The sequence below is a fragment of the Peromyscus leucopus genome, chromosome 8b (assembly GCF_004664715.2).
Source record: "Peromyscus leucopus breed LL Stock chromosome 8b, UCI_PerLeu_2.1, whole genome shotgun sequence".
NCBI lineage: Eukaryota > Metazoa > Chordata > Mammalia > Rodentia > Cricetidae > Peromyscus > Peromyscus leucopus.
In genome coordinates this window covers 82,005,000-82,020,821 of record NC_051086.1, presented here as the reverse complement: position 1 = coordinate 82,020,821, position 15,822 = coordinate 82,005,000, and the positions used below count along the sequence as shown (strand labels likewise).

The following is a 15,822-nucleotide window of genomic DNA, read 5'->3' as shown; positions in this document are numbered from 1 at the left end:
TAGATCTGTCTTGTCTGACTTCAATGTGATAGTTTCTGTTTTATCTTATATTTTATTTTGTTATATTTCTAAAAAAAAAGATGGAATGGGGCTGGAGAGATGGCTCAGAGGTTAAGAGCACTGGCTGTTCTTCCAGAGGTCCTGAATTCAATTCCCAGCAACCACATGGTGGCTCACAACCATCTGTAATGAGATCTGGTGCCCTCTTCTGGCCTGCAGGCTGAACACTCACTGTATACATAATAAATAAATAAATAAAATTTAAAAAAAAAGATGAAATGAATGAATGAATGAATATAAACTTTGCCTCTAGAGTATAGGTTAACAATGGAACTGTCATTTAAACCTGCTAGGAGACAGAAAAACCAGTCTTCTCCAACAAAATGACACTGGGTATATCAATTACTCCAGGGCAGATCTCATGTTCAGGAGTAGCTGACCAGCAAATAATAAACTCCATAGGTCTTTTGTGTGTATGTTTTTATTTAGTAACAGTTTTGGTATTTTGTTTTCTTTTCACTTTTAGCAAATATATTTTGTTTTCTAAATTTTAAACATTTTGTAGTTGTATTGGGTTTTTGGTTTTTTGAAAAATAACTAAGTTGGGTGGATAGGGAGAGGAAAGGATCTGGACAAACTTGGTCTGAGAGGTGAAGAATATGACCAAAATATATTTAAATTTAAAATTGTTTTAAGTAACAAGTGAGTAAATAAATAATACAGAGGGAGAGAGAGAGGACGGGAGGGAGGGAGGGCAGGCTGAGGACCCAGGTTTATTTCTCAGTGGATAACTCACAACCACATGAAAATCCTGTTCCAAGGGATCCAAAACCCTCTCCTCACCTCTGTGATCACTAGGCATGCACATGATGCACATACATATGAACAGGCAAAATACCCATAAATACAAAATAAAACAAGTAAGTCACTTTAATGTTTTAAGGTAAATCATTCTATAATGCACATTTATCTCTGACACATGAGTAGGTCCAAATTCATAAAAAGCAAAATAAGAATTTTCCAAACAAGTTTTTGGAATAAAGGAAAAACTTTCTGTACTTAATACAGTGACTTTACTATTGTATAATAAACAGAGCTGATATTATCTTTTCATGAGTTTAAACAACTGAAGGCCGTTCTCCATGTTTCAAATGTAAACTTAAGAAATTTCATTGGTAGAAGACCTTGAGATTTTAAACATTTATATCATACCACAGTGGAAACGGTTACATGGAGGAAAAATTATACATTTGGAAACTCATAAAATGAAAGATACATTTTTTTTTTTTGGTTTTTCGAGACAGGGTTTCTCTGTGTAGCTTTGCGCCTTTCCTGGAGCTCACTTGGTAGCCCAGGCTGGCCTCGAACTCACAGAGATCCGCCTGGCTCTGCCTCCTGAGTGCTGGGATTAAAGGCGTGCGCCACCAACGCCCGGCCGAAAGATACAATTTTTTAATATAAATGATATTTACATAAGTGTATTAAAATTAAAATGAATGTTATAGTTACTTTATATAGCATATATTTAGTGTAGAGAGAGATTTGGAAGAATGTACATACACAATTTTTATTTCTGGATATAGGTCTCTCATGTACCCCAGATGCCCTGGAACTAACTATGTAGATCAGGCTGACCTTGCATATACAGAAAGCTGCCTGGGAGTAAGGCGAGTGCCACAATGTCTGACCTCATACCTAAAGGTTTTTATGCTGCTCATGTTAGTTTTCCTACCTGAACAAGTAAGTATAGTTGAAAATGACAATACTGGACACACTCTTATTTGGATTCTAAAGAAATGCACTTAACACTGAGTTAAACGATTATATATAAAGTTACTTACCTCTTGAATCCATATAAATAGAAGACACTGGAATCATATCAGGAAAAAAACGAAGTTCATAGGACATGATGTCTTTGAAAACCACACCTACAAAGTTGCTTGACTTAGAAAGACTGGATGCTAGCATTTCTTTCTCATTTGCATATTCTTCAGTAATTATAACTATAAAATATTAGAACAATGTAACTCAGAACTTTCAACCATTTACTGAAATACAGTAGAATCATTTTATAATTATATTTGATGAATGGAATATTTTATCAGTACTTTTGTCTTAGTCACTAATTTCTTAGAAAATGAAGGTAACTGCAAAGAAAACAATGACATAAAATGATCAACAATATTATTTTACAGATACTAAGTTGTGACCTGATTGCAGAAATTATGTCATTATAATACATAATTTATGTCTATGATACAGTGTAATATGAAACAATATTCAGAATATTTCTTCAAAATATATTGTTTGATAATTTCAATGTGTTGTTATACATTCTAATTCTATATTCTAATGCTGAGTAGTTTTTATATCATCTCCACTTTTAAATGTCTTGGTTTTGGCACTGAAAAAACCTAGGTCCTTGAATATGCTTGCTTTACTTTTTAAAGTCTGTAAGATTTCCGACAGAAATGAAATTATAAAAATAATAATGTAGTTCAATTACTTGTTTCAAAGTAAAATAACTCCTAGTAATTGAAATCTTACTTTTTTTGTTTGTTTGTTTGTTTTTTTTTTGTTTTTGTTTTTCAAGACAGGGTTTCTCTGCGTAGCTTTGCGCCTTTCCTGGAGCTCACTTGGTAGCCCAGGCTGGCCTCGAACTCACAGAGATCTGCCTGGCTCTGCCTCCCGAGTGCTGGGATTAAAGGTGTGCGCCACCACCGCCCGGCAAAGTCTTACTTTTAAATATTTGTTTTTATAGAGAAAATTTTTCGAGGCATGGCAAGCTGTTTGACACTGTGTACAACATAATCATCCACAATGTTCATGCTCAAAAATCATACAATCAAGTTATGCCCCTCCCCCCAAAAAAAACAAATCTAATGTTTTAAGTATTTTGTGTTGAGCCATATCCATACCTATCCTCCACTTCAACTACATACAGCCCATGGACCTACAGCTGAGCATCCCTACATGCATGTTAGCAATTATGCTAAAACTCTGCAAAGTCTTCTTTGAATAAAAATCATCATTTATACCTAATATTGCTTATTCCTCTTCAGAAGCTAAATGGAGAAAAACACTGCCATCATTCTATCACATAAGTCAGACAATTTTTAAAAATATTTTCTCATGTTGTTTACAGTAAGTTAACTTCACTACAGAAGCTCCAGGATGTGTGGTAAAGGAACACAGGACTGGTACTTAGCTTCATCATCCATTAGCTGTGTAACTTCACATTAGTGACTTAACTCTCCAAATGTTAATGTTCTCATACATGACACCTAGCTAATTAATTGAATTGCTGTAACTCTAGCTCCGAGGAATCTTAAGGGCTCTTCTGGCCTCCATGGGCACCTGCACACGTGTACATACACTCACACAAACGCATACAACATATGCATAAATAAAAATAAATCTTTTTTTTAGAAAAGACTTCAATACCATCAGGGAGATGATCAGTAGATACGCTCTGCATGATGCTGCTTGTAATATTAGTCACAGGAGTATATCCGAGAATAAGGTTAGAAAGGCTAGATTTGTCCATGGGGTTAAGTTCTATATCAGATACTTCTTCATATTTCTTATTTGGATGCATCATGCTAATTAATATTAGCCAGAATAAAAAAAATAGAGGAAAAAGAATTTCCTACAATAAAAGAAACAAAATTATTACAAAGTATAAGGATGGTAGCAAAATCAAGATTTCAATGCAAATAACATAGGTACTATTAAAGGAAATATTGTCCTCTCATATACAGAGAAATTAAAAGCAATCCTGCTTTGGGATGTTCTGTATGGCAAATGTGGAATGCCATACAAAACAACCCACAGCGCAATCCTATCCTAAAAGTATTGCTATGTTGAACATCCCACCAAACCCCAAAACATAGTTGATCATTTTCAATATGCATTCAGTTTTAATGAAATGTTTTAATATTCAAATTATATAATAAAGTGACATAATGTTCAAATGTCTTACGAGTACTGATTTAACACTCACTTTATATTTACTCATAAAATTCCAAAGTAACTTGTGAACAAATCCTTACAAAGATTTTCATTAAACTGAAATGAACTTTTAGAAAAAGAAAAATAAGTAAATAAGTAAATGAAAAACTCACTGGTTTGGAATTAAAAATAGTACCTTATTAACAATACCTAAAATACTACTAAAATTACACTTAATTAGTTTATGGCCTGCTTTACTAGACATGAGCTATTATTTTATCTTGTTCCTTATTTTGCTAGTTTCAGAAGATAGCCCATACCTGAAATTACTGCCAACTAGTTAGCTAGACTTCATTCTTTTACCAAAAGCACACCATGCTAGGGTACAACTCCTGTGACATAGTTTTAGTATTCTTTGGTAAGTTAATTCATAAACCATAAATTGGGAAGATGTGGGGTATAAAATTGTGTAATATTATTTCAAAAAGTTATCTGTGGAATATTACTTCATCAATGGGGAGAAAATGCATACCTAAAATTCAAAAGACACATGATGATGTCAGAAGTTAACTGAACTGAGTAATCACTGATACATTTAGGAGCATTAGTTCATTCCTTTTTTTTTCCTTGCTATCATAAACAATACAATATGCTTTTATTTTATAAGCAAACTGAAGGAAATAAAATTATAATAAAAATGTATTCCAAAAAATTCTCCTAAAATGGAACACATCAAAGCAAAACAAACCATAAGAAGACAAAATAATGAGTATTTCTAACTTACCTGAACACTACTTTTTTTAGTCCTGCATTTAATTAGGTAATTTTTCAGTAGAAGTGTTCTAGTCTGTCTCCAAACTCCCACATCCCTGATTGCAGTGGCCATGTTCTCTGGGTCAGCTTATTAAAAGGAAAAACAAACAAAGCTTGAACTACACAGTAAAGCATATGTGATTTTTCTTTCATTCATTAAAAGGAAGTTAAGCATACTGCAAGCTATCTCTCCTACATGCACAGAATGCATGAAAGAACAATCTGACAGCTCTACAAAGTATATGGCAAGATATTGAAAGACCCCCAGGGGAGATCTTCCTTCAGGAGAGACCCCAAACCCAAGGAACACACCGAAACCACAGATCAGATGCAAACAGCAAGAGGGTTTATTCAGATACACAGGTACCTGGGGCGAAGTCTCTCAGAGGACTTGCGCACCTTCCTAGGGCAAGGGGGACTTTTTATAGGATCCCAGGGGCAGAGGCGCGGTTACAGAAGCGAGAAGCATAGTTACAGGGTTCTTATTGGTTGTTTCAAAGAAGGTCAGGCTGAACTTGGGGACGTATTTTTTTAATTCTCAGAAATTTGATGTGTGTGGCTGACTTGGCCTTGCCCAGGGTACAGTGGGCGTTTTCCAGCCCAGCTGCTTATTCCTCAAGGCCAGGGGACCAACCATAAATATCCTGATTTGACTCAACGGTTTTTCTCCCAAGGCCGGTGGTCGACCACAGTTATCTCTCTCTCAAGGCTGGGTGGCCGGGCATAGTTATCTCTCTCAAGGCCGGATGGCCTGCCACAGCTGTGAACTCCTGTTTTTCTGGTTCCTTCAGAATGGCGTTTCTTAGGCTAAGTTATTGGGACGGGGGGAGGGGGGGGCATTTCATCGGCCCAACGCCCCATGTCCTCATAAAGGAGTGGGGGTCTTTCAATATGAAACAGGGAGACATCAAAATGTGAAACAGCCCCAAACTAGCAGTGAGCTTACCCTTTTTTCTCCTTTGGTATCACTGAAACTGAGCATATAAGAATTGAGCACCAAGCAGAAGGGCTTCAGAAGTTAACTTATAATTCTGACTGAAGGAAAAGTTAAGTCTTAATACTCAAGGAGCTGTAAAAAGGTCAAATTTGTTTTTATTCATTCTCGTTCTTTTCTGTGTCCCTATTCTGAAAAATCCCCTTCGTGGCAGTTCCAGACTACAGTAATAAAAGCCTAATGTCACAAAACTCTGAGGAAGAGAAACTTCCTCTCCAAAAAAATTCCAATGGGCCAACTCCTAGTTTTTTCTTCCCCACTGTTCTTTGTACATTACTCTCCTACCCCTGGGTCCTGAATAGTGGTTATTGCTGCAGAAGTTAAGTGTCACAGTGAAACTTTCTCCCTAGAGGACCAAAAGAGCAGCCAGAAAGAGAAAATAGGGAGATCAAATAAAAAGGGGAGCTCTGAAGTGCACGTGCAAAAAATAAAGGTTTTTTTATTGCCTTTTAAATTAATTCCCAAACTAGGAATATATGGATCTCTCCTATGAATGTTAATAAAGACTAGAGAAAGCAAACCAGCAGACACCATTAGCCTGATCCAGACTGGTCACCAGGCAGCATGCACATGAAAGATCCAAACTACAAATCTTTTGAAAACTCAACTGAAGATGCAAATAGTTCAGAGAATGTGGGAAGAAATTTACAGCCAAAACCTAAAAACTTTCACAATGTGCTAGTAGAAAGTATCGACATCTCCACAAAATTAATAAAATGTCCAATGTCTCAAACAACCGCAAATTACTTGGCAAATAGCCAATATATCCCACTGTCAAAATGACAGTATTGCATGACTCTCACCAAAAGCCACAAAAGCAGCATCTGTCTTCAAACTGTGATGCTACTGATAAACCAAAGAGTCAAATTTGTCCAGCTTACTAAGCAAAACACAAACAAAAAAGAAAGTGTGTAAAAGGTTATTTATGGAGTGTTAGATGACTCTTGGTGCACCACAGTCTCCATCCCCACCTAAGAAGTTCTTATTTTACACAGCTATAATTGTACAGCAGAACTGATTTCAAGTAAATAAGCAAAAAATTTAAAAACTGGACTAAGAATCAATGCTGCAGTGGCAAAATCGGAGCAGGAATTAAAGCCTAGGTAACAGAAGACAAAGATAAAACTAGGCTCTGAGAAAGTTACATGTTTGCATGTTCTCTATCCTTGCTCTTACTGTAGATTTTGCTGGTCTCAGAAAACTCTCAGGCCATGGGAAGGAATGCTCTATATAGTGTCAGTCTGGCACACAGAGCAGCAAACAGTGTTTGCTGAAAGAGGAGTTGATCTGGCTAAGATTTGAAGGACTATAAGTTCCTACACACAAATTTTAGAATTATCTGACAAAAACTTCTAAGTAGCTGGCGATCTGGGAGACACAGAGAAGTAAATTTGAAACTAGAATGGAAGTCCCTCCCTGGTGGCTAGCACGCACAGTGCTAGGGTAAAACTGTCAAAAAATCACTAACTGCAGACCCTGCATACAACACTAACAACTAGCCAAACAAGGGGTTCTATAGTGTAACTGGTACAGAGTGGCAAGTCTGTTCCAGAAGTAACCACTCACTTTCTAATGGATCTGAAATCCATGCCACAGGAGGGAATTTACACCTGATCTGTAAACCCATCAAAAGCCCATGCCTAGGGAAATCATGGGCCCCGGTGGGAAAACCACTACTGTTGTTTTGCTACATGGACATGATGTGCATCTTAAACTGCCTTCTAAATAACTATGTTTATGCCCATAATGACTGGTGCACCTATCAGCTTTGAGGAGCAGGGGGGAACAATGCACACCTCCCTGAGAAGCCATAAACAGTTGTTTGGGTATGACACATTATTCAGTGGTGTGCCATTGGTAAGTTTTCCTTACTAAAGTAAATAACCCCATCCACCCACCCATGCGCCTGCAAGCAACTCTAATTATGTGCACTGGGCCACAAAAATAAAAGTTGTTTGTTTCTGTTTAAAAAGACTAACAGGGGGTCTTATTAGGAAATTTTTTAATGGAAGGGCAAGGAACTAAGAGAAGATAAAGGGCAGAATATGATTAAAGTATGTCACATATATTTTTGAAATTGTGAATGATTAAAAAAAAAAAACCCAAAGTACAAACAAGCAAACAAACCAAGGTCTTGTTAAACCTTCCAAAGCCATTGGTGCCGCCTTGTTTTATATAAACATACCTAATGAAGGCCACTGATGTGAGCCCTCTCTAAAGCAAGGACAATCTGTTCCAAGTTCTGACTGGCTCCACTTCAGATAAAAAAGCAAATAACTTTTTAGAAGTGGTATGTTTTCTCCTGAATAAATGTTTATTATTAAAAGTTAACTTAAATGAGCATCCTCTTTATGTGCATAGAAAAATGATTAGACTACAACTTTTTAATTAACAATGAAATTATAACTTTTACTTTTGTTTTTCCACTTTGTCACTGATATATAATTACTCAGGAAAAATAATAACACTTTGCAAAATGATTAAAAGAAATTAGAAAAGCACAACAAAAGCAATCAAGAGTACATTGATAATCACATCTAGGCTAAAGAAAAGAAGAAAAAGCACAGTCATTCAAAGGTAATTTGCTACAAAACAAACAGAAACATCAACCAACTCAACATGAATATTCCCAACTTTTCTGACAAAAATCAACTTAGAAAGTATCACTAAATTATTAATTATCAAATTGAATGTTTGATATACCAAACATTTTTATATACCAAATCCTCCACAGAATAGCTGGACTCATATTTTTACTTTGAACTGTCACCTGAATTCAAATTTGAGTCTCTTGTCTGAAGTTCACATATCTAATTATCTACTTCACATTTTGTGAGAACTTTTTAAAACAAAACTAAATCCAGGCTGGGTATGGTAGAGCATGTCTTTAATCCCAGCAGAGGCAGGTGAATCTCTATGGGATAGAGGCTGGTATGGTATACACAGTGAGTTCCAGGTCAGCCAGAGCTATATAAAGAGACCATGCATGTCTTTTAAAAATAATAAGAAATAAACAAAATAAAAACCCTAAGTCTTACTTCCCAACAATGACCTCAACAAAAAACACCATTTCCATTTCCTCCACTACAAATACCCCTTGAGTTGCATTCATTACATTTTCTTCTAGCAGTACAGATTTTTGTTTGCTTGTTTGTTTTTGGGGGGTTTTTGTTGTTTTTTGTTTGTTTGTTTGTTTTGAAACAGAGTTTCTTTGTGTAGCTTTGGCTGTCCTGGACTCACTCTGGTCACAAACTCAGAGATCCACCTGCCTCTGCCTTCCAAAAGTTATGGGAACTGAATTTACCTTAAAGACAACATTTATGAAAATTTAACTTTCTGCTGTTAAGTTTTCACCTAATGGGAAATTCTTATTATGCTCAAACTTGATTTTTCTTCCTTGGGGCAGGTGCTCTATCATTTTCACATAATTATTTCTTAAAACGAAAAGCATCTTAACCAACACAAGAGAGGCACCAAAATCAACAAATCTAATTACTAATACTTGCAGTGGTATAGTATAGTGGTTAAGACTGTGACCTCTCTAATCAAGCCAACTATCCTGCCTCTGTCATTTCACAGTTATGAGATCTTAGGTACGTTATTTAACTTTTTTGCTTCTTTGTTTTTTGTAAAATAATTAATTACAATACCTCTTTGGGGTTCTTAAAATAAGTAAACAAATTGGTACATGTAAAACTGAAATTCTGGTACAAGGCAAGTAATTAATTATAAATGTTGATCACTAATGTATATTAAAGTAGTAGAACTAATAGTCACAAAGAATAATAAAGAATACCATATTCATGGAATAACAACAGAGTGATTCAAGAAAAAGCAATGGAACTAAAATGAGCAGAAACAGAACTTCTACGGTGTCAATAACTTCTAAAGACAAACTGGTAAACTAGAAGTAAGGTCGCATCATGAAAATCCAGCAGCATGGATGAGGACAGAGAACAAAGAGGAGAAAACAATGAAGTATAAAATCTGTTACATATGAATACTGATGAATTGGTATGATGACTGGTCATAGTTAGACTTTTTATTGAAAAACAGATCTAATTGTGTAGAAAATATTACATTTCAATATTTTTGAGCTTCTCTCCATCCAAGTAGTAAAACTTGACTAGACACTAGTGAAAACTGTAAAAAGAAAATCTGAAAGTCTACTTAAGTAATCTTTCTTTCCTAATATATAAGTAATCAACTTAAAAATAAAGCATTACATAAGCCAAATACCAGAAAGTCAGTTAAAAATTAGGAAACTTTATTTATTTACTGTGTGTGTGTATGTGTGTGTATTTTGGGAGTTGGTTATCTCCTTCCATCATGTGGATGTTGTAGGGTATTTGTACATTGTGTGAAGATGTATTAGCTGTGATTGGTGTAATAAAAAGCTCAATGGCTAATAGCTGGGCAGGAGGTACAAATGGGATATCCAGGGAGAGAAAGGAAGAGGAGAGAATCTAGATGCACAGGAGACACCAGGCGAAATGGAAACAGGAAGTACAAGATGAAAGAGAGGTAACGATAGATTAATAGAAATGGGTTAATTTAAGTTATAAGAGCTAGTTAGGAACAAGCCTAAGCTATAGGCTGAGCTTTCATAATTAACGCAAAGTGTCCTTGTCATTATTGCTGGCTGGTGGGACAGAGAAAAACTCGTTACATGTTGGTTTAGGAGACTGAACTCAAGATTTTTAGGCTTGGCAAAAAGTGCATTCACATAGTATGCCATTTCACTGAATCAAGATTGTTTATTAACTGAAAAATTTGAAAATTACAGAGATTTTTTAAATGTAAGAGAATTATACTATTTTATTAATTGTCTGTTTATAATGTGCTTTTCTTAAAAGACTCCTCATTTTAAAAAAGAAGATTTCCAATTTATCTAATATTACCATTACCTCTACCAAGCATTTTAGCTAGTAATACATCAAATATTTTGGAATAAACAATACCATGTTACTTTGTAAGAGGCAAAATCACCTTGAAATTAAAATTTATTATATAGAGCCCATTTTTAATCCACGTTTACTTCTATGATGTATGAAGTAAGATTATATCTTATAAAGAAACAGCAATCTTTACATTCAGAACTATTTACTGATAAGATGTGGTCAGTGACCTTCTTAGCATATTTGAAACTCTTGGAAAGGCCCTCAACTTAAAATATGTTCTGTACTTTGTTTGAGGTCATGTCTGGCCAACTCAAGCAAAGCTAATTACTACTGTTTTATTTTCCCTTTTTACTAAGTACATATGACTGTAATTAGTTAACATACTACATTACCATTTTTTATGTCTTAACCTTGAGCCTGACCATGAGATCCTTAATAAAAAAAAAAAAAAAAAAGTCTCACTTCTATTTGCTTTTCTGACACCACCAATGGTAATACCAATATTACCTTAATACAAATTCCTCTATCAAACCTTTTCCTGAGAGTCCTTACAGATTAAGGGTCTGCAAACAAAGATGGAAGAGGTAGTGGTGTCTAAACCCAACCCCCACCTTGCTCTGAACAAGAGTTAACAATGTGTGAGGGGTTTTTGGAGAGTGGTAGGATGAGACCAGATTTCACTGGGTAGCCCTGGATGGCCATTAACTCCCAAAGTTCCACCTGTCTAATGGTTGGAGGAAAAATTAAATATTGATAACTTGTGATGGGCCAAAATATGAAATTCAGACTTCAGGACCATATATGAAGTTTTATTGGACTGCACCCATGCTGATTCATATTTGTGCTCTCTTTGACTGCTTTTTGCAATGAGGACAGAGTTAAGCTGAGACAGTTTCTACTCAGTCTTCAAAACCTAAAAGATTTAACTCCCTTACTATTTATCAAAAAAAGCTGACTAATGCCTTTTATCAGCTACCAGTTACAGAAGCAAGTGAAAAAAGTGGGTCACTTTTCTGAAGAATTTCTCTACAAAACAGAAAAAAAAAGTATGTTGCTATCACTAACTTCAGGTAAGTAAAATTAAATGTAATGTTCTAATCCCATTTGAGGGAAAGAGTTTGGACAAGGACCAAAGGGAATTTCTAAGCAGAGAGAAAACTACGGGAAAGCTAGATTTCCAAAAGCCTTGACTTGTGTAAAATAAAGAGCAGAGGGTGGAGGCAGAATACAGACTGAATTGGGACAGAGTATGGGTGCATGCCCTAGAAAACAATATAAAGACAAAAACTGAAAACAGACTGTGAAATACCTTCCATGCAAAATCTAAACACTAATTTTGTGCACAGCCAAGAAGCACCTCTAAACCCCTTTAGCACCTTTACACCAAGGGACATGCTTCCACTGCCTGCCAATCACACTTTACAAGCCCATTCACTTTCCACATCCTCAAAATCGCCTACATTTCTATCTCTAGCATCATTTTCCAAGAGTGATCTGGATTCCTACTTTAGTGAGAACACAGAAGCAGTCAAAAGACATTTCTCCACTGTCTATCCACTTACCTACATCTGTGCCTGTAATCATGTACATTTTAAACAATATGCCATTACAAGCTAAAGTAAAGACTCCATTTTCCATTGGCACCGGAGACCATTTCCTAAATAAAACACCAACAGCACAGAGCCTGAGCACAACAATTAATAAATGGGACTTCTTGAAACTGAGAAGCTTTTGCAGGGCAAAAGACACAGTCAATAAGACAAAAAGACAGCCAACAGAATGGGAAAAGATCTTCACCAACCCCACATCTGACAGAGGATTGATCTCCACAATATATAAAGAACTCAAGAAACTAGACACCAAAGTACTGATCAGTCCAATTAAAAAATGGGCTAAAGAGCTAAACAGAGAATTCACAAAACAAGAACTACAAATGGCTGAAAGACATTTAAAGAAATGCTCAACATCCTTAATCATCAGAGAAATGCAAACCAAAATGACTCTGAGATACCACCTTACACCTGTTAGAATGGCTACCTACGATCAAAAACACCAATGACAACCAATGTTGGAGAGGATGTGGAGCAAAGGGAACACTCCTCCACTGTTGGTGGGAATGTAAACTTGTACAACCACTGTGGAAATGAGTATGGCGGTTTCTCAGAAAATTAGGAATCGAACTACCTCAAGACCCAGCCATCCCACTCTTGGGCATATACCCAAGGAATGCTGATTCATACCATAAAGATACATGCTCAGCTATGTTCATAGCAGCACTATTTGTAACAGCCAGAACCTGGAAACAACCTAGATGCCCATCAACAGAAGAATGGATGAAAAAAATGTGGTACATATACACAATGGAGTACTACTCAGCAGAGAAAAACAATGAAAGCATGAAATTTGCAGGCAAATGGAGGGAACTAGAAAAAATCATCCTGAGTGAGGTAACCAAAACCCAGAAAGACAGTCATGGTATGTACTCACTCATAGGTGGATTCTAGATATAAAATAAAGAACAATCAGACCACAACCCATAGAACCATAGAGGCTATATATATAGCATGGAGGTCCCTAGGACGACTGTGGCTTATAATAAATTTCAGTTTTACTCAATTATTGAAAAAAAAATAGCCAAATGAATGGAAACGCATGAACTATGAACCAAAGGTTGAGGGGCCCCCAGCTGGATCAGGCCCTCTGAATAGGTGAGACAGTTGATTGGCTTGATCAGTTTGGGAGGCAACTAGGCAGTGGGACCAAGTCCTGTGCTCATTGTGTGAGTTGGCTGTTTGAAACCTGGAGCTTATGCAGGGACACTTGGCTCAGTCTGGGAGGAAGGGACTGGACCTGCCTGGACCTACCAGGTTGATCGCAGTCCTCGGGGGAGGACTTGTCCTGGAGGAGGTGGGAATAGGGGGTAGGCTGGGGGTAAGGGGAGGGGGTGGGAGGGGGAGAATAGGGGAACCCATGGCTGATATGTAGAACTGAATGGTATTGTAAAATAATATATATATATATATATAAAAATATTAAAAAAAAAAAAAGACTCCATTTTCCCTAGAACTCTAAACCACAAAAGCTTAAATGCACTCTGGCTTTAGCTATACTTTTAAGTTAAGATTTAATTTTTTTGAAAAGAGTTATTAACCTACCCAACAATGAGCTGAAAGAAAATCCTACCCAACTATATTACTGGCTTCTCAGTGGACAAAATTTAATAGAAGATCAATCATAAATGCTTTCTTCATTGATCTTTTAAAATTTATGACAGTGGTGACATAATAAAACAAAATATTAATGCCAATAAAGTTTAACCTAAATTTTATGTCTTGCTTGAGAAAACAAGGCAATGGTGCCCATATGGCAAGTTAGCTAATAGCTTTTCTTATATACAATATTAATTCTGTATAAAAGTTTAAAGTTTACACTTTAAACTATTTCCAATTCAATTCACACACTAATAAAGATTACAATTTATATTATGAAATGCTTTTATATAATTACTTTTTCAATTAAGCTCAATGGCAGACATTAAAAATTATATTCACTATAAACTATAATATGTCTAATTTGAAGTTTTGCATTTTCAAGAATACATCCTATTAAACAACCCACATTCAAAGACCATTGTCTCCTAAGTATGATTTCTGGGTAAATGCCCACAAAGTGCTTTAATAATGTCCCCATCTATTGAGTCTTCTCTGAAGATAAATAAAAATGCTCTCTGGACAAATATAAAATACATTGGGCAGAGCACTGGAATTAAGGAGTCTGGCATGCCTGCGGTAGAATCTCAGCGCTTCATTTTTTTCCCCAGCTGGGACCTTAATAAAGTTATTTAACCTCTCTAAGAGCCATTTCCCACATCTACTCAACTAGAGTACCATCTCCAATCCCAGAGCTGCTGTCAAGATGAAGTAATACTGACCCTGGCTCAGAGCCAGGATGCAAGCAACCTCGTCTCGGGCCCTAGAATGTCCTCGGTAGACAGTAGAAGTGTCTGCCTTTTCTTTTCTTTCTTTCTTTCTTTTTTTTTTTTTGTCCCCAGACTCGATCCTTCTAAAACGTAAAGTCAAGCCTAAGAGAGTTGGGGCGAAACCCTCAACTCTGATCGCCTCCAGGTTGCTGCCCCCCATCTGCCTCGCTCTTTCTTCCTCCCTGAAACCTTTCCGCGCTCGGGAATCTTCGCTTTGCTTGGGGAATTCAGATATTTACAGTCCCCAAAACCACGTCACGAGCTCTGCGGATTTTCCTCCCACCACAAAGTCCTCTAGCCACACAGACCCGCCAGGGAATCAGTCCCCTAAGAGGGGCGATGCTCCTTAGCCCTCGGGGGGAAGACTCCGGTTTGGTTGCGGGTTTTGTTTGTTTTTCCTTCTGCCTCTCTGGAAGCAGCGCCCGCCACCCGCCAGCATCCCAGGCGGACCAGCATCCTCGGCTCCCAGCGGCCCGCCACACCCTCTCCTGGGCCCCCAGCTGCTCCGCCGTCCCCGCCACCTCGTCACCTCTGTCCGCAGACGCGACTGGCCGGATCGCAGGACTCGAGCGCCCGGGGCCTCGGCGTCTCCTCGCCCCGGCGTCGCAGCCGCAGCGCCGTCAGGCCCACCACGCCGCCGAGCTCTCCTCCTCCGCGGGGACCGCCAGAGTGACGGAGCTCCGAAATTCTCTGAAGAGACGCCGGACCGCGAGACCGAGAGGGAGCGAGAGCGCGCGCGCGCGCCCGCCGCCCGGCTACGCACCGACAGCCGCGCGCGCCGCCGGAGCCACGCCCCCCCTCACCCCCCACCCCCCACCCCCCGTCCGCCTCGGAACGCGCGAGGGTAACGCGCGTGCTCCTGGGGCTCCTCAAGACGGGAACGCGCTTGGGGGCGGAGCTACGAGTGGGCGGGGCTCCGAGGCGTTGACGCAGCAGCCAGTCCTGCTGACTCAAACTCAGGTGTCTCGAACCTCCTGCGGAGTTTGCCGCACTCTCTATAGAGGTCCCATAGCCTTGAAGCGACTCCTGCCTCCTCCTGGAGGACGACCTTGGTCCTCGGCCCTCCCATCTGCCTCTGTTTCCTTGCATTTAAAGGGTTTGTGAAAGTCTCCCTGCAGCTCCTTCTTCATCCTACTGCAGCGTCCTCATTTCTGTAACTATTGCCGCCCCACTCCCCAGCCTCA

At 38.1% G+C, this 15,822-nt stretch overlaps 1 protein-coding gene across 2 annotated transcripts in view; it reads right to left on the bottom strand.

The window, feature by feature from the left end:
* Abca5 (ATP binding cassette subfamily A member 5) overlaps nucleotides 1-15,245 on the bottom strand; it is a 76,379-nt gene extending 61,134 nt beyond the window's left edge. Inside the window, exons 1-4 of one of the 2 annotated variants that reach the window (XM_028865277.2) lie at nucleotides 15,168-15,245; nucleotides 4,736-4,851; nucleotides 3,445-3,649; nucleotides 1,842-2,003 (exon numbers count right to left, since the gene is read on the bottom strand). In XM_028865277.2, coding sequence (XP_028721110.1) covers nucleotides 1,842-2,003; nucleotides 3,445-3,649; nucleotides 4,736-4,837 — 469 coding nt within the window. In that variant the 5' untranslated portion in view covers nucleotides 4,838-4,851; nucleotides 15,168-15,245. Of the gene's footprint in view, nucleotides 1-1,841; nucleotides 2,004-3,444; nucleotides 3,650-4,735; nucleotides 4,852-5,131; nucleotides 5,150-15,167 lie in introns of those variants that run through there. The other variant, XM_037201398.1, reaches the window with a different exon arrangement.
* Nucleotides 15,246-15,822: the final 577 nt, after the last annotated feature.